Here is a 27,821-nt window from a genome sequence, read left to right as displayed (position 1 = left end):
GACCTTGAAACGTGACAGCTCAGAGGAGCGCCACCCCGATAAGGCGCGCCGTCCCGCCGCTCCGCTGCTGGAGCCAAATCCTTAGGACCGGTGGACCCGCAACAGGTGTCCTGAGGGGGCTGGCCCTCTGGCTGGCTCGTCCCTGTCCCTCACTTCACCCCTGCTCTGATGTCACAGCACAGCAGCTCTGCCGTTGCCATGGCAGCGGCCCGCCCCAGTTCACCAGCTGGGCTGCCAGGGGAGGTGCGAGCTGCCATTCCAGCCAGCCTGGGTCCGTGGCCCGGGAGCCCATGCAGACCAGCCCGGGCTGACGTCCCCGTGGTGTCCAGCCCCGAGCCGCTGCGGGGACGGGTTCTCTGTGCCCAGCTGTTCGGTGAGGCTCGGACAGGCCCTGGGATGTGGCTGGTCAGGGCCTCCGGGCCCCCTGTTCAGAGGCGGCGGGATTGCCAGTCCCTGACCCGGGGCTCTCCGCACGCACCTCGACGGGGAGGGATGGAGGGACGGGGTTGGGGATGAGTGTGGCTGGTTGGGAGAGCGGAGGCTGAGGCCATCCTGCAGCACGGATGGGGACCCCTGGCCCTGGCGGGGGGCCTGGAGTCTGTAAGGTCAGGGGGACACTGATGATTGACAGGAAGAGATAGGTAGGAAGCCGCCCGTCGGCTCGGCCGTAAGCGGCCCACCGGGTAGCGCGGTGTCTCCCGGAGTGGGGGGACCTGTGCCTCGTGTGTGTGTCTGTGAAGCTGGTCCAGGAGATAAGGTGACGCGGTGAGTCCAGGCTTGTCCCCGAGGCTCCTGCCGGCCCCCTCGGCCTCCTAGGACTGTTCCAGAATCCTGTCTGTGGTCAGGAGGTGGCTAGACAGCCCCAAGCCCCCCCCCCCGGGATGTGGTGGGAAACCTGCCGAGGGCCTGGCGAGGACTCCTGTTCTGCCGTGGCCACCCCGCCCCGGTGATTCTGGCGCAGCCCGTCCAGCACCCAGCCGGCTCGAGGGACCGCCCGCCACCCCAGAACTTAGCCGAGAGTCGGGAAGGGGCCGACAGCGGAGGCTCTGGGCAGCATGCTGGGGGTCACAGAGCGTATTTTTAGAGGCTGGAGTTCCGAGAGAAGTTTTTGAATGTTTCTGATGTTTGTTTTATCTGGGCTGGGCTTGGATGCCTCCAGTGATGGGAGTCTCACTACCTACCAACGCGGCCCAATGATTTCAGCAGAACCCCATAGAAAGCGCTTCTTTCCAGCCAGCCAGTTCCTGCCTCTCTGATGTGCTCTCGGTGGTCTCGCTCGGTCATCTGGAGGCACGCACGGTGAGTACCCCCTCCTCCCCAGACAGCTCGCCAGGCGTGTGGGTACGAGTGCTGGCATCCGTATAGATGGATGTTGCTATTATTTTTTTAAAACATATTTTATTGATTTTTTTACAGAGAGGAAGGGAGAGGGAATGGATGTTGCTATTATTTTTTAAAAATACATTTTATTGATTTTTTTACAGAGAGGAAGGGAGAGGGATAGAGAGTTAGAAACATCGATGAGAGAGAAACATCCATCAGCTGCCTCCTGCACACCCCCTACTGGGGATGTGCCCGCAACCAAGGTACATGCCCTTGACCGGAATCGAACCCGGGACCCTTCAGTCCACAGGCCGACGCTCTATCCACTGAGCCAAACCGGTTAGGGCTGATGTTGCTGCTATTATTCCCGTTTTACAGATGAGCAAACTGAGGCACGGAGTTAAGAAACTTACTTGGTCACACCGTTAGCTGATACGCTTCGCCATCCCGCTGTGCCGTCCTAGACTTCATTCTCACCTGCAAGCCCCTCTGGAGGCCTCCTGCTTCCTTAGGGCTTTCTTCCCACGGCAGCTTTCTCGTTTGCTTTTCCATTCCCGCCCTGAACGCCGAGGCTGCAGCCCCCTCCCGGCCTCCCCGCGGCCTTTTCTGACTCCTGTCTGGGAAGACGCCGCTCTCCGTGATCCGGGTTCTTTTCCTCGTGCAGTAACGTCGAAGTTCTCCTCTCGCGTCTGTTTCTAATCAGGTTAATGCCTAAGCATCCCAGGAGGTGTATTCTGATCTTGAAACGTCCTCCTCCCCCCCCTCCCCCCGTGACGTTGTATCATCGGGTGTTGTCAGATACCGGCAGCTCTTACCTGTTTAAAGTTTGCCAGACACGCGTCCGACGTCCGCCCCTTGCGGGGGGGCGGGGTCCCTCCTCTTTCTTCACGTCTCGGCGGTGCTTGCCATTTACTGAGCCGCCTGGTGGGCCAGGCGTCGTGCTAAGGGCTTCCTGGTGCTGAGGGCTTCCTGGGCCGTGCCGTCTCCTGTGGGGTGGGACGCGGGTGGGGGGGTCCTCAGGTGCTGGTACGCCTCCTCCATCGGCCCTCTCCCCCGGGGCCCGGACCGACCAGACGGCTGCACCAGGCTGTTACCCGCCTTGTTCTAGGCGTTCCTGTCGACGCACGTAGACACCACACAGCCTCCCGGTGGCCACGCGTCTCTGCCGACGCCCGGCTCAGCAGCTCCAGCCCTCGGCCTCCTTGCTTCCGCAGACCTCCGCGCCCCCCCCCCCCCCCCCCCGCACCGGCACGGTGGCTCCGGCCCACCTGTGAGTGTGGCGTGTTCCCGTCCCCTGGTCTTGTGCGTCCGGCAGGTGTGCGGCCTGTGGCAGCCTGAGCCGAGGCGCACTGCCCAGCACCACGCGGGGTGGCCTCCGCTCCCGGGGAAGTGGTGGGCTGTGGGCGCCCGCTCCGCGATGGGTGAGATCCGCCTCCGCGCTCACGGCCTTGGCTCGGCGAGGAGCCGTCAGCGCCCCAGACTGTTCACGCTTACAGTAGTTGTTTTTAAAGCTTAAAAAAATTAATTTCAGAGAGAGAGGGAGAGGGAGAGAAGGATAGAAACATCAATGATGAGAGATTCACTGATCGGCTGCCTCTTGCACGTCCTCGACTGGGGGTGGAGCCCGCCACCCGGGCATGTGCCCTGACCAGGAATTGAACCCTGACCTCCTGGTTCATGGGTTGACGTTCAACCACGGAGCCACACCGGCCGGGCCCTCCCTCACGGGGTTAACAAGCTGCTTCGTGTGGGTGCCGGTCAGGGCGGTTGGGAGCCGTCAGACAGGCCGACAGAAAGCCACCGCCGGGGAGGACACAGGAAGCTGTCAGAAGTCGACTTAAAAACCCCACATTATATCCTGGGGTCACGAGGCTTAGAGAGACTATGCCGTGTGGGTCCCCTCCCCCACCAATACACCTTAAAAGCCGTTAGCTGCTCCCCATATTACAACCTAAAGATGACCCCGAGTTTCCCCCAAGTTCCACTCCCGTGTGTCTCCGGGCTCCCCGAGGCAGAGGGACGAAGTCTGCTGGGGAAGCAGCTTTAATTACACGAGGTGCTCTCTGGCCGCACGGCGAACGGAGCCGTTTTAGAGCTATTTTTATGTGTCGCCCCGGCGCTGAGCGTGTGGGCCGCGGCCGGAGCAGCTTCCCTGGTGCTGCGGAGGCCGGGGGACGCGGTGGCGGTGGGGGAAGGAGGAGCGGGACCCGGGCTGGGCACGTGGGGGTGGCGGTGGGGGAGGTGCCCGCTTGAGGAAGTGGAACTGGGTGAGTGCAGTTCAGGCTCCGGACCTGGGTGTGGGCATGTGAGTGGCAAGGCGCCTGGCAGCGGGCCCAGCTGGGAAGGGGTGGGGAGCCGTGACCTGCTGGACCGTCCCCAAGCCCGCAGGCAGGGGTGGCCCGCGCGGAGATGGTTAACCGAGCCTGTTCCTGGGCGCCTCCCCGGAGGCTGCCGTAGGGTCGGCCTGGGGTGGGCCCGGGGTCTGCATTCACTAGCAGCTCAGGTGGTGCTGGTGCAGTGGCCTGCGGACGCTGTTGGAGACTCGCTGGTGTCGGTGCTGACGTCACGTAGCTGAACGGGGGAGCGGGGGGGCGGGCTGTGGCTGTGGTGGGGTCAGGTGTGGGGGTGGGGGCCTGATTGGCAGGTTCTTGGAGGGGCTCAGCGGCTGGGGGGGAGCCGGCGAGGAGAGACAGATCCAGACACGGGTGCAGAGTGGACACCATGTCCACGGCTTCGCTCTAAGTGTGGTGCTCGGACCCGCGGCTTCGCCCAGGGAGCTCCGAGGACGTGGCATCTCGCCGCGCCCAGGCCGCGCCAGAGCCAGAGCCGGGCTCCCGGGAGGCTCGGGAAGCACTGCTGGGCCTTGCCTTTCCGGGTGCAGGCAAAACACTCGGAGGGGAGGGTGGTCTGTTGTACGCACCAGGCCCCTCGTAGCGCCTGTCGGTCACGGGAGGTCAGAGGTCAGGGGTGGACAAAGCCTGGCTCCCAGCTCTGACCTCCATCCTCACCAGCACTTATGGGCGGTTTGTCTTGTGTTTTTTTTTTTTAATAATATATTTTTATTGCTTTCAGAGAGGAAGGGGGAGGGGGAGAGAGGCAGAGAAACATCCATGACGAGAGAGAATCACTGACCTGCTGCCTCCTGCACGCCCCCTACTGAGGATCTGGCCCGCAGCTCGGGCACGCGCCCTTGACCGGGAATCGACCTGTGACCTGGTTCATTGTGGACGCTCACCCACTGAGCCACGCCGGCCGGGCTCAGCCGTGGTTTCCATGGCAGCCGTGCCAGTGGCCTGAAGTCACGTCTCACTGGAGCTCCCGTAGCCTTCCCTGGTGACGGCTCCCGTTGGACGTCCTCGCTGGCGTGCCGGCCGCGCGCCTGTCTTCTTCGCCGAAGGGCGGTTTCCACCTCGGCCGCGGGGCGCGCTGGCTTGTGCTCCGAGTGAGCGGCGGCGGTGCGTCCGGAGGCCGGTCCCGGCGGGATGTGTGATGTGCGGCGTGTCCTCCCAGCCCGCCCCGTGCTGTCGCTGTCAGGGACGTCGTTTGAAACGCGGAGGCCGTTGAAGTCGGCGGGGGCCGTGCCCCGGGCACTGCTGGTGTTGTGCCCGAGAAGCCGTGGCCTGGCCCGGGCCGTGAAGGGGCACTTCCGGTGCCTTCTGAGATCTGCGTCGGGGACCTCCTGGAGGCCTCTGACCCTCGGTGGCTTTGCTGTTGTGGGATCTTTCTCACACGTGGATGGCCAGTGGTGCCAGCAGCATTTTGGGGGGGAACTGGGATCCCCTGCGCCCCCCCCCCCCCCGTTCGGTTGCCTTGGCACCTTTGTCAGAACCTCCGTCGCTGTGTCCGGTGAGCCCGCTTCCTCTCCCTCCCTCTCTCGTCACGGCGGCGGGGAGCCTGGCAGAGGCGGACACGAGCCACTCTTCTCAGGGGTCACCTTTGCCGGAAGCCGGCGGCAGGAGGCCGGCCGAGGCGGGTCGCAGCCCCGGATTGGCCCGAGCGGCCGAGGGCCTGTCTCTGCCGCCGGCCAGCTGTGTGATCCAGGTCCAGGTTCTTCCCCGCTCCCTGCCTCAGTTTCCCCACCTGTGAACCCAGGGTGAGAGCAGCTCCTCCCCTCAGAGGTAACCACACAGAAGTGCCCGGAGCAGGCTGCACAGTCACCATGGCGGCTCTGTGGTTGAGCCGGGGCCCCCGGGGGTCCCTGGGGGCCTCCCGGGTTCTGCTCCACGGCTCAGCCCCCCCCCCCGCCCCCACATACAGACCAAGTGAGGGCCCAGGGAGCCCCTCCTCAGCCCGCAGGCGGGTGAACGCACCCCCTCCCCTGGGCGGGCCTGAGCCCATGTCCCTTCTCGCTGCCCGAGAGTCCTCCTCGGAGAATTCCACGAGGAAAGAGTTGGGAGTCATGACAACAGAAGGGACTCCAGCCTGGTCTCCTCTCTGATTGGTTTGCATCGGATTCTAGTAGCAAACGTGCACACACGCAGACTCACCTGCACGCACACGTGCACACACATGTGCACACACATGCCTCCCCTCCCACGCCTTCCCCTGCACATGCCTCCCCCACACACACACACACCTGCGCAGGTCTCCCCAACTCCCTGCACACATACACCCTGAGTAGCAAGCTCCTCCTCCATCCATTCTCCTTTACTTTTTGTTGTGAAGAATCTTTATTGGTTTCAGAGAGGGGGAGGGAGAGAGGCAGAAACACCAGTGATGAGGGAGAGTCATGGATCGGCTGCCTCCTGCACCACCCCAATTGGGGATCGAGCCCACAACCCGGACATGCGCCCTGACCGGGAATTGAACCATGACCTCCTGGTTCCTAGGTCGACGCTCAACCCCTGAGCCTCCCGGCCGGGCCCTCCCTCCATGTATGAGTAGCTCTCCCTCCCGAGGGCCCACCCTTCGCACCGGCCCACCCCGGCCGGAGCCCTCACGTGTCAGGGTGGGACCGGGCTCTCGCCCTTGGCGCTGTGGACCGTCGGATCACTCTTGGTCGTGATCCCAGTGCCTGGGGGCCGCCCTGGGCACGCGGGGAGATTGGCAGCATCCCTGGCCTCGCCCACGAGATGCCCAGCAGCCGCCTCCCGCTGCGCCAGGAATGTGTCCAGACACTGACACGGGTTCCCGCTGAGAACAGTGCCCTTGGGGGTCGTGTGAAGGGGGGCAGCACAGACACGGGGGACGGAGAGCAGGCCCCGGGGGCGGGGGGGGGGGGAGAGTGGCAGGACTCACCGCCTCTGTCCCCTCACCCCGAGCCCTGTGCCTTGTCCCCAGGGCCTTGCTCGCTCTCCGGGCAGTGGCGAGCACCCTCCTGCCCTCGCGGGCCTGACGTGGAACGGCCGTGGCACCTGTGGCTCCTCGGCCCCCGGCTCCCACCAGCGTCCCTCCGATACCATGGCCTCCAAGATCTCCCACGTGAAACGGGGGGCAGAGAGAGCCGCTCGCCAGAGTCCCCATCCCGACGACCAAGCCTTGCTTTTGAGGCAGAAACACCAGCTGCTGCAAGTCCGAGAGAGAGGCCACCTGGCCGTGCAGCGGCGGCCGGACCTGGGGCCGTGGAGGAGCCCGCAGCCGCAGCACTGGGCCGAGGGGCTGCGGCCCGGCTGGCAGGAGGCCCCCCACCAGCGCGCCCGCGGCCTGGACCGGCTGCACATAGCGCATCTGCTCGGTGCGGGAGGCGGGTGGCCCCCGGGGCCGAGGCCTGACCCGCCGGGGCCGGCCCGGCGAGGAGCCACCGGGCGGCCGAGGGCCCGGGAGAAGCAGAGAGCGGCCGGCAGAGGAGAGAAGCGTCGGCAGGAAGACCTGGTCCGGCTGCGGCCCCGGCCGCGGAAGTCCCGGAGGACCGTGGAGGGCGCGGAGAAGGGGGCCGGCAAGGTCGTGGGCCTGCCCCGTCTGGCCCCGGGCCCCCCCGAGAAGAATAAAGGGAAGCGGGGGCCTTCGAGGAAGACCGGCGGCGGCCACCGTCCTGACCCTCGGGTGCGAGGGGACCTGGACGTGGGGACGCTCTGGGCGGCCGCGGGCGGGGTCGTGCTCCTGGGAGACCGGGAGAAAGACGGCGCCCCGGGCGGGAGGAGGTCGCCGGCGAGGGCGGCTCTTCTGGCTCCCGGCCCCAAGAACGACGGTCTGGGCCAGTACCCCCAGGGCCCGGCGGACCAGCTGGAACCGCTGTGGCCCGTCGGCGCCCCCTGTGGAAGGGGGGCCTCGCCCCCGGCGTCCCCGCGCCCGCGCCGCGAGGGGAGCAAGTGGAAGCGGGAGCTGGAGTCCGTCTTCCGAGAGCTGTTCAGCACCAACCGGAAGCTGAAGACACACCTGAACCTGTACCTGGAGTCCAGGCCGGGCACGGACACGTGCCCCAGCGAGGAGCAGGGCTTCCCGGAGGCGTGCGGGCGCCGAGGGGAGCCCCGCTGGGAGCGGCGGGCGGGGGACGCGCTCATGGAGCTGGCCCCGGGTCCCGCCGAGGCCGCCGCCCGCCCCGCGGCGCCCAGCGCCAACCTGAAGGAGCTGCTGCACAAGCTCAAGGACCGGCAGTACCTGAGGATGGTGGAGCCCCTGTTTGCGGACGAGGGGGACCCGGCCTCTCACCCCGAGGAGGAGGGCCCGCTCTGGTGCAGCCTCCGATCCAGGCACGAGCCGCTCAGACCCGACCCGCTCTCGCCGCAGCTTCCCCCACAGCCACAGGTGGGCAGAGCCGGCGCGGCGGCCCGGCCGAAGCAGAGCCCGGAGCAGAGGTGGCGACCGCAGCTGGTGGAGGTGCTCGAGGTGCCGCAGCTGAGCTGGGAAGCCCTGGGCACGCCCCTGAGGGAGCGAGGAGAGGAGACGGAGACGACGGAGCCGGAGACGGAGCCGGGGGCCCCGACGAGAGCTCACCCCGCTCACGTCACGGCTCGCGCCGCGGGGCCCTCCTCCCCGCACCCGGAGGAGGCCGCGTCCCCGCCGGCCTCCAGCAGCGAGGAGGAGGACGACGCTGACAGTGGGCACAGTCAGAGGATCCGTGACCTCGAAGAGCAAATTTTAGAGCAAAGCAAGTCGCACAAGCAGTTTCTCGAGCGAGCCAGGCGGCGCTTGCAGGAGTTCCAGAGCGTGTGTTAGCGCGCCCGCCCGTGAATACAGCACTGACCCTGTGCGAGCCGGACCGAGTGAGACGGGCCTGTGTTGGCGTCGCCGGCCCGTCACCCAGTCCCGTGTCCCGGGGAGGCTCCTCAGCGAGGAAGCAGGGGCCCTGTGGGGCGAGGTGGGGGGGAGAGGGGGGAGGGGGTGGGGGGGGGGGGGGGCGGCCTGGCGCGGAGGCGTGTCCCAAAGCCGCGAGCTCAGGCCAGGAGTTCGGGTGAAGCCAGCACTTCAGGTGTTTTAGGCCAGTACACGCTGGTCAGACAGGCACACTTTCAAAAAGGCATTGTCTGTCGCTCAGCCCCCCAGAGGGGCATTCGGGGAGAGATTTAGCCGAAACCTGTCTTCCTCGTTCACACCGACGAAGCCAACGTCCTCTGCCAGGATGCCACGTGGTAGCGTTCCTTTTTGTTCATCCTCACCCGAGGGTGTTTCTTTATTGGCTTTTAGAGAGAGTGGAAGGGAGGGGGCGAGGAGGAGAGAGAGAAGCATCGATGTGAGAGACACACATCGACTGGTTGCCTCCCACACGCCCCCGACCAGGGCCGGGGATGGAGCCCGCAACTGACGCGTGTGCTCTTGACCGGAATGGAACCCCCGGGACCCTTCGGCCCGTGGGCTGATGCTCTGTTCACTGAGCCACACCTGCTGGGGCTCTTGTGACATTCTTGTAGCGAATATTACTAAGTTGGAGGAAGGAGAGAGAGGGAGGAGGAGGAGGAGGGAGGAAGGGAGTGAGAGAGGGAAGAGAGGGAGGAAAAGGGGGGAGACCGCAGGAGGAAGGAGAGGAAGAGGAGGAGAGAGGCAGGGAGAGGGAAATGGGTCCCAGCCACTTACCCTAGTGGGGAACCTGGGCATCTGGTCAGTTCCTACCGCCCCCTCACCCCGCCACACACACACTTTACCTCTGACTCGGCCGCCATGGAAACCCCACACTGGGACACGGGGTAGGGTTTGGTCTGTCAGTTGCTTCCTTAGGGACTGGGACAGAGGGGGACAAACATTTTCTGCAAAGAGCCCGAGAGAAGCTAGTTTAGACGCTCAGGCTCCACGCCCCCACGTGGACGGCGCCCTGCGTGGACGGCGCCAGTGAGTGGGCCTGGCTGAGTTCAGTAAGACCTTGTTACAAAACAGGTGGGGACTGGACTTGGCTGGGAGACACAGTCAGCTGACCCCGGACTATCAGGAGACGGTGCCCGACCCTCTCCCCCCCGCCTTCCCCATTCAGAGGACCTCAGATACACCCGGCTGGATCGCGCATCCTCACCCAGGACACACTCGCATTGTTGTCTATGAGCGGCCTCCTTATCTCCTGTAGACCCTGTAGACAAACCGTGGACAGCCCTGAGCTTCCGTGCACGCCCCGTGCACACCCTATGCACACCCTGTGCACACCGGGACCTGGGCTGTTGGCTACAAAGCGGCTTCTGCCTGTGACTTCCTCCTCCTGCTGCTGCCCCTGGGTGCAGGCCTGCTTCCCCGGCGGGGCTCCCCATCCCACCAGTGGACACGGACACACACACACACACACACACACGGAGCACGGAGCTGTTGAGTTTTACTTGTGTTTGAGCTTTATAAAAAGGACGTGATGTCATGGGTCCTGGGACTCGGGACAGTCACTTCATCCATGTCACACGTGGGTGTCCGTTACCCATTTGGCTGCCGCCTCCTGTCCCCACGTGACACCCTGAGCCTTCTTCCCGGGGTCTCAGCTTCTCCTCTGCGTATGTCTTTCCCCAAAGGGAACTGCACCCCTAATGCCTGTGGGTCCGGGGCGCGTGGGGAGGTTTGAAGGCCACGCGGGGTCAGAGGGCGGAAAGGTCCGGTGCTCCTTTTCTTCCATGTTCACTTTTGTTTTCTTTTTCTTTTTTTAAAAAATATATTTTATTGACTTTTTACAGAGAAGAAGGGAGAGGGATAGAGAGTTAGAAACATCGATGAGAGAGAAACATAGACCAGCTGCCTCCTGCACACCCCCCGCTGGGGATGTGTCCGCAACCAAGGTACATGCCCTTGACCGGAATCGAACCCGGGACCTTTCAGTCCACAGGCCGACGCTCTATCCACTGAGCCAAACCGGTTTCAGCTTTTTTTTTCTTTTTCCCCTGGAGAATGTGGGCTGGATCTCGCCCTGTTTTTCCTTATTAAACGGAGGGGCAGGCACTGCCCAGTCCCTGGGTGCGCGGAGAGGGCACACACTGGCGTCCCAGCCTCGGGTCCCGGGGGAGGGGACGAGGTGGCGAGGACACGTGCGGTGACCGGTGGCCGTGGCGGGGGGCACCGGCAGGTCCGGTGACCGACCAGGGGGTGTCCCCCAGGAACCCGCGCCTGGCCGCCCTGAGGAGAGTCACAAGCCCCCAAACTGGCCCTCGTGTGGGCGGCCGGCCTCCGGAGGTGGGTGGTTTGGTTTTCAGTCGGTAGCATGGGTGAGGCTCCTCCCAGCAGCCCCGCTCCATCCTGCGGGCGCTCTGTCCGTCCGGGCTTTTCCCCCGGACGTGGAGAGTGGGCTCCCTGCGGGCTCTGCCTGCCCCGGGCTCCGGAGTGGCATGGGGCGGGCTGCAGAGTGGCCCCGCCTGTGGCCGGGAGGGCTGTTAGCGGGTGGCCTGCGGGGCAGGGTGCTGGCTTTGGGCTGATGCTCAGCCTCCTGTGTTACAAGACCACCCACAGCTCCTGACTGCCTGGGGGATGGCCCCGGGCCCAGGGTGCTGTGGGATCCCCCTGGGCTCAGAGTGCTGTGGGATCCCCCCGGGCTCAGGGTGCTGAGGGATCCCCCCGGGCCCAGGGTGCTGAGGGATCCCCGGGGTTCAGGGTGCTGTGGGATCCCCGGGGTTCAGGGTGCTGAGGGATCCCCCGGGGTTCAGGGTGCTGAGGGATCCCCTCGGGCCCAGGGTGCTGAGGGATCCCCCGGGGTTCAGGGTGCTGAGGGATCCCCTCGGGCCCAGGGTGCTGAGGGATCCCCCGGGGTTCAGGGTGCTGAGGGATCCCCTCGGGCCCAGGGTGCTGTGGGATCCTCCCGGGGCTCAGGGTGCTGAGGGATCCCCCCGGGCTCAGGGTGCTGTGGGATCCCCCCGGGGTTCAGGGTGCTGATGGATCCCCCCGGGGTTCAGGGTGCTGAGGGATCCCCCCGGGCTCAGGGTGCTGAGGGATCCCCCCGGGCTCAGGGTGCTGAGGGATCCCCGGGCTCAGGGTGCTGAGGGATCCCCCCGGGCTCAGGGTGCTGTGGGATCCCCCCGGGGTTCAGGGTGCTGAGGGATCCCCCCGGGCCCAGGGTGCTGAGGGATCCCCCCGGGCTCAGGGTGCTGAGGGATCCCCCCAGGGTGCTGAGGGTTCCCCGGGGCTCAGGGTGCTGAGGGTTCCCCGGGGCTCAGGGTGCTGAGGGATCCCCCCGGGCTCAGGGTGCTGAGGGATCCCCCCGGGCTCAGGGTGCTGAGGGATCCCCCCGGGCCCAGGGTGCTGAGGGATCCCCCCGGGCTCGGTGCTGAGGGATCCCCCCGGGCCCAGGGTGCTGAGGGATCCCCCCGGGCCCAGGGTGCTGAGGGATCCCCCTGGGCTCAGGGTGCTGAGGGATCCCCCCGGGCTCAGGGTGCTGAGGGATCCCCCCGGGCTCAGGGTGCTGAGGGATCCCCCCGGGCCCAGGGTGCTGAGGGATCCCCCGGGGTTCAGGGTGCTGAGGGATCCCCCCGGGCTCAGGGTGCTGAGGGATCCCCCCGGGCCCAGGGTGCTGAGGGATCCCCCGGGGTTCAGGGTGCTGAGGGATCCCCCGGGGTTCAGGGTGCTGAGGGATCCCCCGGGGTTCAGGGTGCTGAGGGATCCCCCCGGGCTCAGGGTGCTGAGGGATCCCCCCGGGGCTCAGGGTGCTGAGGGATCCCCCCGGGCCCAGGGTGCTGAGGGATCCCCCGGGGTTCAGGGTGCTGAGGGATCCCCCCGGGCCCAGGGTGCTGAGGGATCCCCCCGGGCCCAGGGTGCTGAGGGATCCCCCCGGGCCCAGGGTGCTGAGGGATCCCCCGGGGTTCAGGGTGCTGAGGGATCCCCCCGGGCTCAGGGTGCTGAGGGATCCCCCCGGGCCCAGGGTGCTGAGGGATCCCCCGGGGTTCAGGGTGCTGAGGGATCCCCCCGGGCTCAGGGTGCTGAGGGATCCCCCCGGGCCCAGGGTGCTGAGGGATCCCCCGGGGTTCAGGGTGCTGAGGGATCCCCCGGGGTTCAGGGTGCTGAGGGATCCCCCGGGGTTCAGGGTGCTGAGGGATCCCCCCGGGCTCAGGGTGCTGAGGGATCCCCCGGGGTTCAGGGTGCTGAGGGATCCCCCCGGGGTTCAGGGTGCTGATGGATCCCCCCGGGGTTCAGGGTGCTGAGGGATCCCCCCGGGCCCAGGGTGCTGTGGGATCCCCTGGGCTCAGGGTGCTGAGGGTTCCCCCCGGGCTCAGGGTGCTGTGGGATCCCCCCGGGCTCAGGGTGCTGTGGGATCCCCCCGGGCTCGGTGCTGAGGGATCCCCCCGGGCTCGGTGCTGAGGGATCCCCCCGGGCTCGGTGCTGAGGGATCCCCCCGGGCTCAGGGTGCTGAGGGATCCCCCCGGGCTCGGTGCTGAGGGATCCCCCCGGGCTCAGGGTGCTGAGGGATCCCCCCGGGCCCAGGGTGCTGTGGGATCCCCCCGGGGTTCAGGGTGCTGAGGGATCCCCCCGGGCCCAGGGTGCTGAGGGATCCCCCCGGGCCCAGGGTGCTGAGGGATCCCCCGGGGTTCAGGGTGCTGAGGGATCCCCCGGGGTTCAGGGTGCTGAGGGATCCCCCGGGCTCAGGGTGCTGAGGGATCCCCCCGGGCTCAGGGTGCTGTGGGATCCCCCTGGGCTCAGAGTGCTGTGGGATCCCCCCGGGCTCAGGGTGCTGAGGGATCCCCCCGGGCTCAGGGTGCTGAGGGATCCCCACCTGCGGCTCCTGTCTGCCCCCGGGGTGGTCCTGGGCCCAGGGTGCTGTGGGGTCACCGGGTTTTAGCCGAGGCCACAGGGACCCAAACATTGAGTCAGGAGGTCTCCTGACGCGGCCCGGAAGCCGCAGGCTGGGGAACGGACGAGCCTGCCTGGGGTGGGTTATTTTTGTTCCCAATTTCAAAGGTCGTATTTGTGGTCCCTGCGTTGTAGGTGAGAGAGCCCCTTCGGAGCTAAAAGTAGGTGTGGGGGGCGGGCAGCGAGACGGTGCGGGCTGACTCACCTCTGCCCGGCAGGCCCACCCACGGTCCCCTGGCAGAAGGACAAGGCACCTGCCCTCCCACCCGTCCCACAGAAGGCGGCGTTGGGTTCGGACGTGACCCCGAGTTCCGGGTGCTGCTCTGCGGGTCCTCGTCCCTGTCCCCCGCCCCCGCCCAGCCAGGTGTGCTGCCATAGTGCGTGATAGCGTCCAGGACCTCAGAAATGGAATAAAGGGAAAATAAGATGTCAGAGCTGGGGCCGGGGGGCCTCTCCGACCTCCGGTAGTCCCCCCGGTGAGCGGGAGAGGCCGCCAGGGCGGGCGGCACCCTGCCTCTGCGCACGTCACGCCCCGACCTGCACCTTGCAGTACAGGGGTGTCTGGCCGGCCCTGCCCCTGGCTGGAGACGGGGTTAGAGGGTGAGGCGCTGCTGGATTGTGGGGCACCCACACACTCCGGGTCTGAGGCTTATCTGCAAGGCTGAGCGACGAGGGCCACACACAGCCACGGGGCAGGAGGAGGCCGCTTGGAGAGGGCAGAGCTGCCGAGGGCACAGCCGTCCGCCCTGCCTCTCGGGGCCCTTCCCAGCCTGGGGGTGGAGGGGGTGGAGGGAGGGGAGGGCTGTCCCTCAGCGCGTGTCCTGGCCCCCCTGCCGCTGCTCCTGCCCTCCCCGGCTGCAGGCTTGGGGCTTGCAGGGCCGAGCTGGGCTGGCCTTGGCGGAGAGTGGGAACGGCAGCCCCCACAAAGCCGCTCTGTTCTCGGCAAACCCTCCCAGGGCCGGTGCATTTTTTTCACATGATTCAGCAGCACGTGAACGGCAGGGCCGAGCCCAAGGCTGCGGGCATGTGACCAAGGCCTGTGGCATGAGGTCCCGCTGGGCCCACGGGGAGGAGGGCGGAGGGTGCCGGGCTGGGGTCGGGGTCGTGCCAGGGCCCTGGGGGGATGGGGCGGGCACGGGATGTGGACCGTTCCCTCCGGCTCCAAGTTCGGGGTTGGGGAGCACAGGGACAGGAAACAGAGATGGGAAAGCTGGTCTCCATGGAGACAGGCATCCAGTGGACGGCCGCTCACTTGTGAGCTGGGATCCTGAACAGCCCTGGGCAGGCCTGGCAGGCCCCTGAGGACCAGGCTCACGGGCAGCGTGGCCGGGGGCTGGGGCTGCACCAGGCGCCCTCCCTGCCCCACCCCTCCCTCCACCCTCTGCTCTGAGCAGTTCCCGTTCCAGGCGTTCCTGACCCTGACCTGGTCACACCGGCCAAGTCTTGCCCTCGCCCTGGACAGGCACGGCCCTGCCCCAGAGCTGGGGACAGTGGTCGGTTCCTGGGGACGGGAGGATGCAGGGCCCTGAGGGGGGGCGTGGCCTCTCGCAGCCGCTGCAGGGACCTCGGTTCCCCCCGCACAGGGCTGTTTTTAATTACTAAGTGACAGCCCCTTTTGCTTCATTTCCCTAAAAGGAGTGGACTTGGAGGCCTGCTCCACCGCTGACCGAGAGGGGCCCGGCGTGGAGGCGGGGGGAGGCCGCTGAGAGCTCGGGGAAGTCCCCCCGTCCCCCCACCCCGCCCACTGCGGGCACCTGGGGCGGCGGGGGCTGGGTGGGCAGTGGGGCTGCAGGGGCAGATGGGGCCGGTGGGGCCGGACCCTCCCTCGGACCCTGGGCACCGAGCCAGCACTGATGTCATGCATTCCTGTGCCATCTCCGGGCTGCTCAGCCGCACCCCGCTCCTCGTGCCGTTCAGGGGCGCGGCCTCAGCCCGGTGCCCGCGTGGGTCTGCAGTCCCCTTCCCAGGCCCCCGGCCCCTCCGGCCGAGGGCAGCCCGGCTGCTCGCGAAGCAGGCGCAGGCCCACTGGGAAGGTGCCCAGTCTCTCTGCTGTGCCCGCCCCCGTGCCCCCGGAGGTGAGCCAGGCACGGGCCAGCAGCTCGGGGTCCTCCGTCATCGAGGGCAGGGACCCTCCCAGGTGGCAGCACGGGAGCTGGGTGCGGGCATCGGGAGGACCGGCGCTCTGTGGTTGGAGGGCGGGATGTCTGAGCTCAGCGCCCTTCTCTGGGGAGCGTAGGCAGAAGCATGGAGCCTTCCTGCCCCCCCAGGACCCCAGCAGAGGGGGGCCCACCTGGGGAGCCCGGACCCCCCGCCCCGCCTGGAGTGCATGGGGGCTGGTTCCGAACGTCTGGGAGAAAATCGTCTCTGAATGCCTCCGAAATGATTGGCATGTCCTTCTACCCGGAGGCACAGAAGTGGCCCACGTGACGGACGAGGACAGGGCGTTACACCACCTGCCCCCAGGAAACGCGCAATGCTCTGCGGGCACCGGCCGTGGCCCCACGCGGCGGCTCCCGCTCTCAAACCGAGGCCCCAGCGCGCTGGCCAACGGGACGACCCGTCCTCCTGCCCTCCCTCTCTTGATGGCGGCCAGTAGGGTCTTTGGCAAACGTGCTGGCCAGTCCCCCAGGCCCCCTCCCACAGGGAGTGGCACTGGGAGCGAGGGCCCCTCATGGGGGGGCCGCTGGGCATTTCCCAGAGGCTGTGAGCAAGACCCAAGAGCACCCTGCCCTGTCCTCTGGAGGCCTGGGGGGGGGGGGGCGGGACGTGCCCTCTGCTGGCCCTGAGCCACCCTGCCCGTCTGAGTCAGGGCCCGGGCTCTGACCTCTGACCTCGCAGGAGACGGATGTTTTCCGAATCCTGGGATTCTCGCACCTCATCTGGGCAAACCCATGACTCCCTCCGCCAGGGCTCTGCCTGCGGGCCGGGGGCTGGGATTCGGAGCGCTGAGGGCCCAGGCCCAGGCCCTGGCGCCTGCAAGTCACGTGTTAACGCCCAGAGCCTTAGGGCCTTCCCTGTCCTCGGGGTTGGGAGCCGAGCCGGCAGAGCAGCCCCGTTGGGAAGGCCCACAGGCTGCACTCACACGGGGGCACCCGGGATCTCCCGTGGCAAGATAATGAAGATAATTCACACGCGTGACCTCCGTGCCCTTCCCAGAGGCCGTTCTCTCGGCCTGGGCCCCCGGAGAGAGAGCACACGGCTTGTTCGGGGCGCAGCGGGGCTCAGAGGTGTTGGGAGGGGTGGGAGGGGACATGAATCTCGGCCCGGGGACCCTGAGGTTTCCCGCAAGCCCCCTCGCTGTCCCCTGCCCCTCGAGACGGCGGCGGGACAGCCTGGCCTGCGCTGGTCTTTCCCCCGGGGTGGCTGCGGTCGCTCGCACCGTCCGTGATCTTAACTTTCCGCCCACCCGTTCTTTCCACCCCACGTCTGGCGGCCGCCGGGTTGTTTGTGCAGGCTCCTCGCAGGAGGAAGTGACATCATGCGGTGTCCTCGGCCCAGGGTGGGGGCGGGGCCCTGCGGTGGCGTGTGCTGTGAATTAAGCCACGGCTGTGCATTCCAGTAGCCGACATCTGGCGGTGAATTCGTCAGCCTGTGTGTCACCCCGGATCCCAAACCCAGATGTTGGGTGGATGGCGGCCGGGAAAGAAGAAAGAAGCAGCAAAATCTGAGCGGCTCCGGGAGAGGCCGTCCTTTTGGGGAGCAAAGCGGAACAGGACTCGACAGACTCTCCCTCCTCCTGCTCCCTCTGCTTCCTGCAGCCGGGGGGGTAGGAGGGGAGGGCTAGTGGGGCAGAGCAGCCCACTGCGGGGCCAGTATCAGGCCCAGCACATAGTAGGTGCTCAGTAAACACGAGTCCAGGCCTGGGGGTTAATTTTTAAATATATTTTTATTGATGTCAGAGAGGAAGAGGGAGAGGGAAACATCAGTGATGAGAGAGAATCACTGACCAGCTGCCTCCTGCACGCCCCACATGGATCGAGCCCGCAACCTGGCCATGTGCCCTGGCCGGAAATTGAACCTTGACCTCCTGGTTCATAGGTCAACGCTCAGCCACTGAACCGCACTGGCTGGACTCCCCATTGATGTTTCTCTCTCTCCCCCGCCCCCCGCTTCTCTGAAATCAATAAAAATAAGTAAAGGGAGAGGCCGCGGAGGCTAGCTCTAGGGAGACCGGCCCCAAGCCCCGGCAGACACCTTCCGGGCACAGAGGGCGGGCACCCTGGCCTGCAGGTGCCAGGGATCGACCGGGGTCAGCACTTGGGGTGGCAGAGCACACGCAAAGCTTTGGAGATGGACCCATCCCAGCCCCACCGAGGCAGCGGAAGTAGCCGCCGGCTGGCACCAGATTGCAAAGCGTTTCCTGTTTTAGCTGCGGGCGGCGGGCAGTCGAGGTGGATGCGGGAGCTGGGCGGGCCGTGACTGCAGAGACCCCGGTGCTGGGCGGGAGGAGACGCCGGGATGATGGCTGCTACCCAGGAACAAGCCCTCGGTCCTGGTGGGCCGGGCGGCGTCTCCTAGCTGTGGCCTCGCGGGCTGGGCCTGGCCTGGGCTGGGTCCGTCGGGCTCGGCTCCAGCAGAAGAAATAAGAATGGGGTTTGGGCCTGGGCGGGGCGCTGGCCCTGGTGGGGGGCTCCGGCACCAGGCTGAGATGTAGAGAGCACTCGGGGGTCCTGGCCCCCCGTTCTGGGGAAAAGCTGGCCTGGCCAGCGGGTCCGAGTCCGCCTGGGGTGGGGTGGGGGGGGGGGGGGTGGAGCCCAGCGCTCTGCTCCTCATTCCTTCTTTCCCTCCGACTGCATGAACGAGACCCTTACCCCGAGCGACCAGCACGGCCGCGCGTCACAGGGCAAAGCTTTGAAAGCCACGAGGGCGGTTGGTGGCACCAGCTGATGCGCCTGGGAATGAAACGGGGGAGCGCTCCGCCCCCGTGGCCGCGTGAGCCCTGGTCCCCGAGTTGTCGGGTTACGGGGTGCGGCCAGTCCGGGCTCCGTTGCCTCGCTGCTGCCCCTCCTGGTGCTGCCCGTCGCTCACGGCCACGTCCGCGTGCTTTGCAGTGATCAGGGCCAAGGTGGTGAGCGAGAAGGAGGTGGGCTCCGGCGACGACGTCTACGGCAACCCCATCAAGAGGATCCAGTACGAGATCAAGCAGATCAAGGTGAGGGCGGCGGGGGTCGTGCAGGGGGCAGGAGGGGCGGCAGGGGGGCGGCCACACGGAAGTGCGTGCACCCCAGCTCCCCCCACCCCTCCCACCCCGTCGGGAGGTGCCGCTGGGCCCTGCATGCAGGCCAGCTGTCCAAGGAGCGCAGTCTGGGCGTCAAGCACCCGGCGGTGTGATGCCCTTTGACCCGGAAATGCCCGGGGAGCTGATTGGACGCGCTGTGGCCCCGCCCCCGGGTTATTTCGGAACCGGGTTCCCTCCATTTCGATGGGTGTGGTCCTGGAGCCCGCGTGCCGCCCCCTTTCCATGCGCCCAGCTTCCCTGGGGCTGCACCCCTAAAACCGGGGTGGAGCCGGCGTTCTCAGTCCCACTCTGGAGGGGTGGGGGGCGCTCCTGGCGTGGCTTTCTCACGTCCTGCTGGGGGGCCTCTCCGCTTGGTCCCCGTCCCGGAGCCTGGAAGCGTGCGGGGCGGGGAGGGGGGTCCTCCGTGCCGGTCATTCGCGGCTGTGCGGCCACTCCGCTGACCTGGGCCCTCCTCGTCTTCCCAGATGTTCAAGGGACCTGACAGGGACATCGAGTTCATCTACACGGCCCCCTCCTCCGCCATCTGCGGGGTCTCGCTGGACGTCGGAGGCAAGAAGGAGTATCTCATTGCAGGTGCGTGCCCTGCGTGGACTCGGGCGAGGGGAGGGGCGGGGACAGCGGGTGGGGCAGGGCCTCGGCGCTGTGCGTGATCTCGGGGCTGCTCTGCCTTTTATTCCTTTTATTTATTTACTAGAGGCCTGGCGCACGAAATTCATGCAAAGGCCTCAGTCCTCCCAGCTGTGGCGGCTTGCCTCGGCCCTCGCAGCCCCGACTTCACCCAGAAGGTCATCCGGCCACCTGGTCTAATTAGCATATTACCCTTTTATTATTATAGATTGATTTTAGAGAGAGAAAGAAAGGGGGAGGAGAGAGAGAGAGAGATTGCTTTCTTGTCCCACTTATGTATGCATTCGTTAGTTGCTTCTTGTATGTGCCCTGACCTGGAATTGAACCCCAAACCTTGGTGTATGGGGTGCTTTTTCCGGGGGAGGATTCCTGGTGCACGTGCCCCTCCCGCCCTCCCCCGTGGCATCCCCGTCCCCCCTCCTTACACAGTGGCACCTGGGACCTGATGGGAAGAAACACAGTAACCCGGAGGGGCTGGGCGGTCGGGCGGAGACAAAGGGGCGAGAACGTTGCCTGGGAGATTGCTGGGGGCCCTCCAGGCTGGGCCGGGGGGCAGGAGCGGGGGGAGAGGGGAGACCTCGTTTGGAATCCGTTGGTATGATTGTGCACCCGCATCTCCGTGGTGCCTCGTGGGCAAAGCCACAGCACATACATGAACCGTCATCACCGTTTCTAAGCGAAGGTCCCCGAGGGAGGGGGAGGGCTGTGGCCTGTCCGGGGTCCCCCCCTCCCGCCGGCGCCCACGCCCAGCACCTGCCCGTGGTTTCTTTTTTCTTTTTTTTTTTTTAAATATATTTTATTGATTTTTTGCAGAGAGGAAGGGAGAGGGATAGAGAGTTAGAAACATCGATGGGAGAGAAACATCGATCAGCTGCCTCCTGCACACTCCCCAATGGGTATGTGCCCGCAACCAAGGTACATGCCCTTGACCGGAATCGAACCTGGGACCCTTGAGGCCGCAGGCCGACGCTTTATCCACTGAGCCACACCAGTTAGGGCTGCCCGTGGTTTCTTTCTGCTCATTGAGACTTCGGCTCGTCTCCTCGGACAATGGGAGGTCCTCCCCCCCCCCCCCCCCGTATGGGCACTTCTGAACATCCTCGCGGCTTTAAAAACCTTTTGTACTTGGATGTCGAGTGTGACTCGACATGGTTAGCATTAGAATAAAGGAATCGAGAGAAAAACAAGCGAGTGCAAAGGGTTAAGAGCATCTGCTATTTGTTGGCAGTTGTATTGCGATGTAATTCGCACACCTCAGCTCACCCACAGACAGCTGTGACTCTGGTTTGGTATTGACAGGGCTGTGCAGCCACCACCTAGTCCAGAAGTGCTGTACCCGCCGCTCCTGCCCCCCCACACCCCCTTTCTCCACCCACCTCCGCGGAGCCGCCTCTGACTCAGCTTCCCCTGCTCCAGACTTCTGTGTGATGGGACCGCGTACTCCGTGGTCCTTCGTGCCTGGCTCCTGTCCCTCAGCATCATGCTTTCGAAGCTCACGCGTGTTGTAGCCGGTGTCAGCCCTTCCCGCCTTCCTGTGGCCCAGTAATGCCCCACTGCATGGATACACCCCGTTCTGCTCCCCATTCATCCTTCCGGGACACGGCGCGGGGGTGGGTGGGGGAGGGTGTTCCCACCTTGGGGTTGTGGTGAGTAGTGTGGCTGGAACAGCCGCGCACGCGTTTTTGCGTGGACGTGTGTTTTCATTGCTCCGGGGTGGATACCAGCAGTGGAATCGCGAGACATATGGTGACTCTGTTTAATCATTCGAGGAACCGCCAGACGGCTCTCCGAGGCAGCCGGTGGCACTGGCTTCCCTCCCGTGCCTGCTATTTTTATAGGGAAAGTGCCATCCCACGGAGAGAGGGGTGTGGGGACTAAATCAGGATGCAGCGATCGGAGACCCGACGGCTGCCTCAGTGGCAGGGAGGCGGCGAAGCCGCTGGCGCACCCGGCACAGGTGCGGGCGTCCCGGCGGCCTCAGGGGCCCGCTCGGCCTGTGCCCGGAGCAGCGGGGGCAAGCTCATCGTCGCTTCCGTCTCCTTTTCCTGCTGCCCTGAGAGGCTCCGCTTTGCAGATTACGACAGCGATGACTTTTATGACCAGACAAACGCGATCCGGAGAGGAGAGAGAGGAGACCAGGTCTCCGTGGTGCGGGGAGATGCTGCCGTGGCCAGTCAGCGGCCTCGGGTTTGCGGCGCCCTCTCTGTGCTGCACCCCGAGGACCCACATGATGAAGTGAGGGGCACGTGCGCGGGTGCAGGCTCGATCTCCGCCTGGTCGGGGCGTGGGCAGGAGGCACCGTCGACGTGTCTCTCTCCCATGGATGTTTCTCTCTGTCACGCCCCCTGCCTTCCACTGTCTCTAAAAATTAATGGCGCCCTGGCCAGGGTGGCGCAGTCGGTTGAACGTTGTCCCACGCACGAGAAGTCGCCAGTTCCATTCCTGGTCAGGGCACAGGCCCGGGTGGCAGGCTCAGTCCCCGGGAGGCAGCCGATGGATGTTCCTCTCTCTCTTTCTCCCTTCCTCTCTCTCTAAAACATCAATAACAACATTAAAAAAATGAAAACGAATGGGAAAATATCCTTGGGTGAGGATTAACCAAAAATAAAAATAAAATGAGAGCCTGAGAGGGACGCACCGCCCTCTAGGGGCTGTCTGCCCAAACTGCAGGGCTGCAGGCTCTGGTGAGGGAGGCAGGGCTGGGCTCCTGCCCCCTGGCTCCCAGGGGTGTAGTGACCTTGGTCTGGCGTCGGCGGGCTGCACACCGCCCTGTTCTAGAAACCTGTGTGCCCTTTGCCAACCCGACCTCTTCCCGGGCTCAGTGGCCGCTCCGGGCGAAACCCGGCGTGGACTTGCTAAAGCACAGATTCTAAATCTTTCTCTCCTGGAGCCAGGACGGGCTCACCAGGCATCACGGGGCGCAGCAAGCCACTACGCCGGCGCTGGCTGCCGCCCTGGGAGTGCCCACATGGCCGGGCAGCCCGCCCCTTTCGGGGCTGGTGACTCAGCTTCACGTGTCAAGTTGGACACGCATGTTTGGGGACTCTCAGAACCGGCCCTGTGATTTTCTCCCACAGCCCTCTCGAGCCCCACAAGGAAGAATAAACATGCAACCCCCCGCTACACATTGTAACGGATTCCTGTGTTTCTGTACCCAAAAAGACTTCGCTTTCCTCCAAGGCAGACACTCGTAGAGTGTTGTAGCAGATGCTCGAGCCAGGCATGCCCACGCAAGTCTTTTTTATTTTATTTTATTTTTAAAATATATTTTATTGATTTTTTACAGAAAGAAAGGGAGAGGGATAGAGAGTTAGAGACATCGATGAGAGAGAAACATCGATCGGCTGCCTCCTGCACACCCCCTACTGGGGATGTGCCCGCAACCAAGGTACATGCCCTTGACCGGAATCGAACCTTGGGACCCTTCAGTCTGTAGGCCGACGCTCTATCCACTGAGCCACACCGGTCAGGGCTTTTATTTTTTTTTTAATATGTTTTTATTGATTTCAGAGAGGAAGGGAGAAGAGAGAGAGAAACATCAATGATGAGAGAGAGAATCAATGATGGGCTGCCTCCTGCACGCCCCACACTGGGGAGCGAGCCCGCGACCTGGGCCTGTGCCCTGACCGGGAATGGAACTGTGACCTCCTGGCTCACAGGCCACTCAGCCACGGAGCCCCGCCCGCCGGGCCCAGCCAGATCTCAATGATCTGTTCCGAACGGGGTCTCCTCTGAACGTTCGGAGATGCCGCTCCGTGTACACACGGCCTCCGGAGCTCCTGCCGGCCCGGCCACGAGGGCTGCGGAAAAGATGCCATTTGCGTGTCGTACCCTCGCCGGCCTTCGCCTGCTGCGGCTAAAGCCTGAGTCAGTGGTGAGAAGGGTTACGACACAGCCTTTCACGCTGCGCATCGGACGTGGTGAGGGAGCAAGATGCAAAGGAAAGGCAAGGGACAGGGACAGCGGACATGGACGCCAGTCGAGGCTGCAGTAGCCACGCGCTGGGCATGGAGGGTGAGCCGGAAGGGTGGGCTCCGCCTGCCGGGATGCAGGTGCGAGCCGGCTGGGCGGGGAGGCGCGCGTGCACCCGTGCGGTTAAAGGCCGCAGAAACCAGGGAACGGGCCGAGGTCCGTGCCTCCAGCCAACGACGCTCCGGCCTTGATGCGCTGAGCGCACAGTGGATGCAGGTCGGAAAAATCTCTCTCTCTTTTTGAAGTATCGAAGGCCCCCTGCACACTCCTCTTTAGTGCTTAGGGTTCAGAACAAGGGCTAGTCGCCCTGCTGCGGCTTTTTTTAAATCCTCACTCGAGGGTATTTTTTCCCATTGAGTTTTGGAGAGAGTGGAAGAGAGAGGGAAAGACAGAAACATCGACGTGAGAGAAACACATCCATGGGGTTGCCTCCTGCACCGGCCCTGACCAGGGTCCCGGGCCGGGAGGAGCCTGCAACTGAGGTACGTGCCCTTGACCAGAATCAAACCCGAACCCTTAAGTCTGAAGGCCAATGCTCTATCCACCGAGCCACACCAGCTAGGGCCCAGCTCTGCCCTCCACCCATGGCGTTGTCAGAACTACACTCCCCCGTGCCCGGGCCGCGCCCGCTGCTGGAGGGGACAGGAGGGAGCCGGCGGCGTGCCCTGTGCTGAGTTCGGTGGCCCCCTCTCTCCCCAGGAAAGGCCGATGGGAACGGCAAGATGCACATCACCCTCTGTGACTTCATCGTGCCCTGGGACACCCTGAGCACCACCCAGAAGAAGAGCCTGAACCACAGGTACCAGATGGGCTGTGAGTGCAAGGTAAGCCGCCGCCGCCGCCTCCGAGCTTCCCCTCATCGCTGCCACCGCCTCCAGGTGGACGCCAGGGTTTCACCCCTGGCCTGCCCGGGCCTCTCCGTGCACAGGACCCTGACTTAGCACAGGACTTTGGGAGGTGTGGCCTCCCCGCGGGTGAGGCCGTGGGTGGGACAGAGTCCTGAGGCGTGCCTCTCCCGAGTGAGGGGCCCCTGGCCATGTGACCGTAGCTTCCGGGAGGAGCAGTTTTGGGGGAGAAGATGGTCCCCTGGGTATTTTCTGCCAGGAGAAGTGTCAGCACCTGTTCCGTGACAGGCCCCCGGGGTACAGTTTTGCCAGCATTCCAGCCATTTTCATGCGTGGGCCCTGGTGAATGTGGGGTCTGTGTGTCCATTGCACCAGACACCCCAGCCCCCCTTCTTACAAAGTGGCCAGAGGTTGTGCTGTACAGCGAGAGCGTCACTAACACTCTTTTTAAAATTTTTAAAAATATTTTTTTGTTGGTTTCAGAGAGGAAGGGAGAGGGAGAGAGAAAGAAACATCCATGATGAGAGAGAATCATGGATCGGCTGCCTCCTGCACGCCCCACTACTGGGGATGGAGCCCGAAACCCCGGGCATGTGCCCTTGACCAGAATCAAACCCGGGACCCTTCAGTCTGTAGGCCGACGCTCTATCCCCTGAGCCAGGCCGGCCAGGGGGCGTCCCTAACGCTCTTGCAGTCGCAAAAGGTGAGCCATCTTCAGAGGCTCCGGCCCCTGAAGGAAGCCCCGCGGGGTACCAGGCGCCCCTGAGTCACCCCGGGGAGCCTCAGTCCTGAGGGGCCGGGCCCAAGGCGTGACCGTGGGCTGGCGCTGCGTGCAGCCCTCCTGCCCGTCCTCGTCCTGGTAGCTGGCCTCCTGCCCAGCCCTTCGCGCCTCCGGAGTGAGGGTCCCGCCACAGTCCACGCGTGCTGAGCGCTCTGAGCCCAACACAAAGCCAAAGCCAGTGCTTCCTGTCCCGTCAGAGGCCGTGACGGTCTCTCCCTCTGGACTCGCTTCCTCAGCCCACGTGCTGCGTGCTGATCCCCTCGGAGCCCGCGTGCTGGAGAGCGGGGTCCCGCCCCTTTCACTCCCCTCCCACCCAGCTTCGGAAACTCAGAGCCTTCGTTGTTGTTGTTTTTAATATATTTTTATTGATCTCAGAGAGGAAGGGGGAGGGAGAGAGAGAGAGAAACATCCATGATGAGAGGGAATCATGGATTGGCTGCCGCCTGCCGCCCCCTCCTGGGGATCAAGGCCACAACCCGGGCCTGTGCCCTGACTGGGAATCGAACCGTGACCTCCTGGCTCATAGGTCAACGCTCAACCCCTGGGCCTTTGTTGTTGCTGTGACTCACCTGCTGCCCGGAGGGCGGGGCTAAGGTAGAGGTGCTTTGCTGGGTTCAGGGAAGGTAGACCAGCCGGCCCAGCGTGGAGGCGGCCAGGCCCGCAGTGGCGGGGGCTGCAGGGGGTGCACAACTCCCCGGCTTCATCGCCCCCCGGGCGCTGCCGGCCGCTGTGTGGATCGCCTGGCACTCAGGGGAGGCTGCCTCCACTCCGGCCCAGCCCCCTGCGGCCCTCCCGCCGTCACTCATTCGACCGACTGCCCTCGGCCGCCCTCGCCAGGCACGTTGCTGGGTCCTGGAGCCGCCCCCGCGGCCCGGGTCCTGACGGAGCCCCTCTCCCTGCCCCCCCAGATCACGCGCTGCCCCATGATCCCCTGCTACATCTCCTCCGTGGACGAGTGCCTGTGGATGGACTGGGTGACGGAGAAGAGCATCAACGGGCACCAGGCCAAGTTCTTCGCCTGCATCAAGAGGAACGACGGCTCCTGCGCCTGGTACCGCGGGACGGCGCCCCCCAAGCAGGAGTTCCTCGACATCCAGGACCCGTAGAGGCCGCGTCTCCTCCGCCCGCTGGGACGCCTCCGAGAGCGCAGACTGGTCCAGCTCCGCCATCCCTTCCTGGAATAGCATGAATAAAACCGTCATCCAAGTGGGTCTAAGTCAGTGTCATTCTCCCCGTGTAGCCCCCTACGCTCGGCTGGGGTCCCGGAGGGAGAGGCGGGTCCCACCCTGCGCCCCCAGCCTGGGCTCGGCGCGGCCCAGCCTCCATCCCGGCTGCGGGCAGGGGTGGGACCCGGCTTCCCTCCCAGGCCTAGCCTGGCGCTGTCACAGACGCTGAGCGGGCAGCACCCAGGGGGCCCCCTCCCCGGCCTGGTCAGGGCAGAGCCTGGATATGTGCATTTTGCAGAAACTTGAGGGTCTTAGCAAGACTGTGTAGCAGGTCTACCAGGTCCCTCCCTCCCCCCGACAGGGGCGTGTCCCTCGTTTCTTGCAGCTTCCACACCTCTGACCCTGGGGTGTCACCCCCACCCCTAGCAAGTGTCCCCCGCCCCCAGGCTCCCCGAGCTGACCTGGGGCTCCCACACCAGCGACTCCTGTATTCTGGGAGCAGCTTGGTCTGGAAGGAGCCCCGATTACTCTTCGGCATCCACGGAATTCCAGGGGGACCTCCCCCGGGCTGGGGCGATGTGAGAGGGACAAGGCTATGGCCTTGCCCCTGCCCTCCTCCTCCAGCCCTGAGGGGCGTGAGACCCTCTGCCCTGAGGACAGAGGTCGGGGGGCACTTGGCTGCTCTTGGCTTGTTCTTGAGCTTCTGAAGTCCCTCAGGCCGCCACCTCCTCCTCCTCCCTCTCCCGGCATCCGTGTCTAGACGGAGTTGCACGGATTGGCTTTGCGGGGTGTTGCGTGGGGCCAATGGCCGGAGCTCCTATGTGTCACTTCCTGGGGATGGGAAAGCGGGGTCCCCCATCTGTGGAGGTTTAGTACGCCCCCTCTGAGACGGCACTCCTTCCTTCCTGGGCCTCGGGGGCCTGTGGCCAGCTTTGAGAGGCGTCTCGTTTTTCTAAAGATGAGTTCTCAGATTGCGGGCGAATCGAGGTGCAGGCGCACCCACCTCTGCTGATATCCCTTCTATTACCAAGATGTCTCCATTAAGAAACCTCCTTCAGAGGGAACTAGGTGACCTGTTTGTCCCCTAAAAATGGTTTTCTGATGCCGGCACAATGGGGGTGACCACGGGCAGAACTCCATTCATCAGAATAAAGAGAGTCCTTTTACTCCTGCTTGTTTTGTAAACGCACCCTGTTCTAAGTTGACCGTGCGCAGTAGGCGAACACACACCCATACAAGCACAGGTGCACGCGTGCGCGCACACCACGAAGCAGGTCTGCTGGCCCGCGAGCTGTCGCCATCTCCCAAGCCCGCTCTGTTCTGCGGTGACCCCTGTGCCCCTATAAGACCCCCGTCTCCCCAGTGGCACGCGGCCCGGTGGCTGCCCGGGACCTGGTCAGCATGGACTTGGATGACCCCCCTTTTGGGACAGACTGCGCGGTCCAGGCGTGGCCCCGCCCCGAGGGCGCGCTCGTGCTGTGCAGGGGTGAGTCCGTGGGGACGGACCAGCCCTGGGATCGCGGTGTAGACCAGAGCGCCGCCCGCCCGCCCGCCTCCCGCCCGGCGTTCCCGTGTGTGACACTGACTCCCGTTCCCGCTGGCTCAGCGTTTCGGTGTGTCGCCGCGGAGTGACCATTCCCGTGCTGTGTTTTTTACCGACCGAGGGGGGGGGGCGTGCACTGGCGTGTTTTTAAGTTTCCGCATCGAGGAAGCGTTGGGCTCAGCGTGGTGAGCGAGGCGTGGCCCTCCCCTCTCCT

At 65.1% G+C, this 27,821-nt stretch overlaps 2 protein-coding genes across 4 annotated transcripts in view; both read left to right on the top strand.

Annotated features, from left to right (window-relative positions):
- TIMP2 (TIMP metallopeptidase inhibitor 2) overlaps window positions 1-26,105 on the top strand; it is a 33,513-nt gene extending 7,408 nt beyond the window's left edge. The window contains exons 2-5 of the mRNA XM_054708834.1: window positions 18,486-18,586; window positions 19,138-19,246; window positions 23,972-24,096; window positions 25,807-26,105. Of these exons, the coding sequence (XP_054564809.1) occupies window positions 18,486-18,586; window positions 19,138-19,246; window positions 23,972-24,096; window positions 25,807-26,004 (533 nt within the window). The 3' untranslated portion in view covers window positions 26,005-26,105. The remainder of the gene's footprint in view (window positions 1-18,485; window positions 18,587-19,137; window positions 19,247-23,971; window positions 24,097-25,806) is intronic.
- Window positions 217-8,455, top strand: CEP295NL (CEP295 N-terminal like). Of its 3 annotated transcripts, none has more exons than XM_028130479.2 (3): window positions 217-373; window positions 1,238-1,299; window positions 6,604-8,455. In XM_028130479.2, the coding sequence occupies exon 3, from the start codon at window positions 6,724-6,726 to the stop codon at window positions 8,416-8,418; it is 1,695 nt and encodes a 564-aa protein (XP_027986280.2). In that variant the 5' UTR covers window positions 217-373; window positions 1,238-1,299; window positions 6,604-6,723; the 3' UTR covers window positions 8,419-8,455. The 3 variants fall into 3 exon arrangements, with proteins under 3 accessions (XP_027986280.2, XP_027986281.2, XP_008153385.2); XM_028130480.2 differs by having other exon boundaries at window positions 1,234-1,299; XM_008155163.3 differs by having other exon boundaries at window positions 219-373; window positions 1,160-1,299.
- Window positions 26,106-27,821: the final 1,716 nt, after the last annotated feature.

The sequence above is a fragment of the Eptesicus fuscus genome, chromosome 20, assembly GCF_027574615.1.
Source record: "Eptesicus fuscus isolate TK198812 chromosome 20, DD_ASM_mEF_20220401, whole genome shotgun sequence".
Classification (NCBI taxonomy): Eukaryota; Metazoa; Chordata; class Mammalia; order Chiroptera; family Vespertilionidae; genus Eptesicus; species Eptesicus fuscus.
The sequence above is the reverse complement of the archived record's forward strand: the minus strand, read 5'-3'. Positions and strand labels throughout refer to the sequence as shown.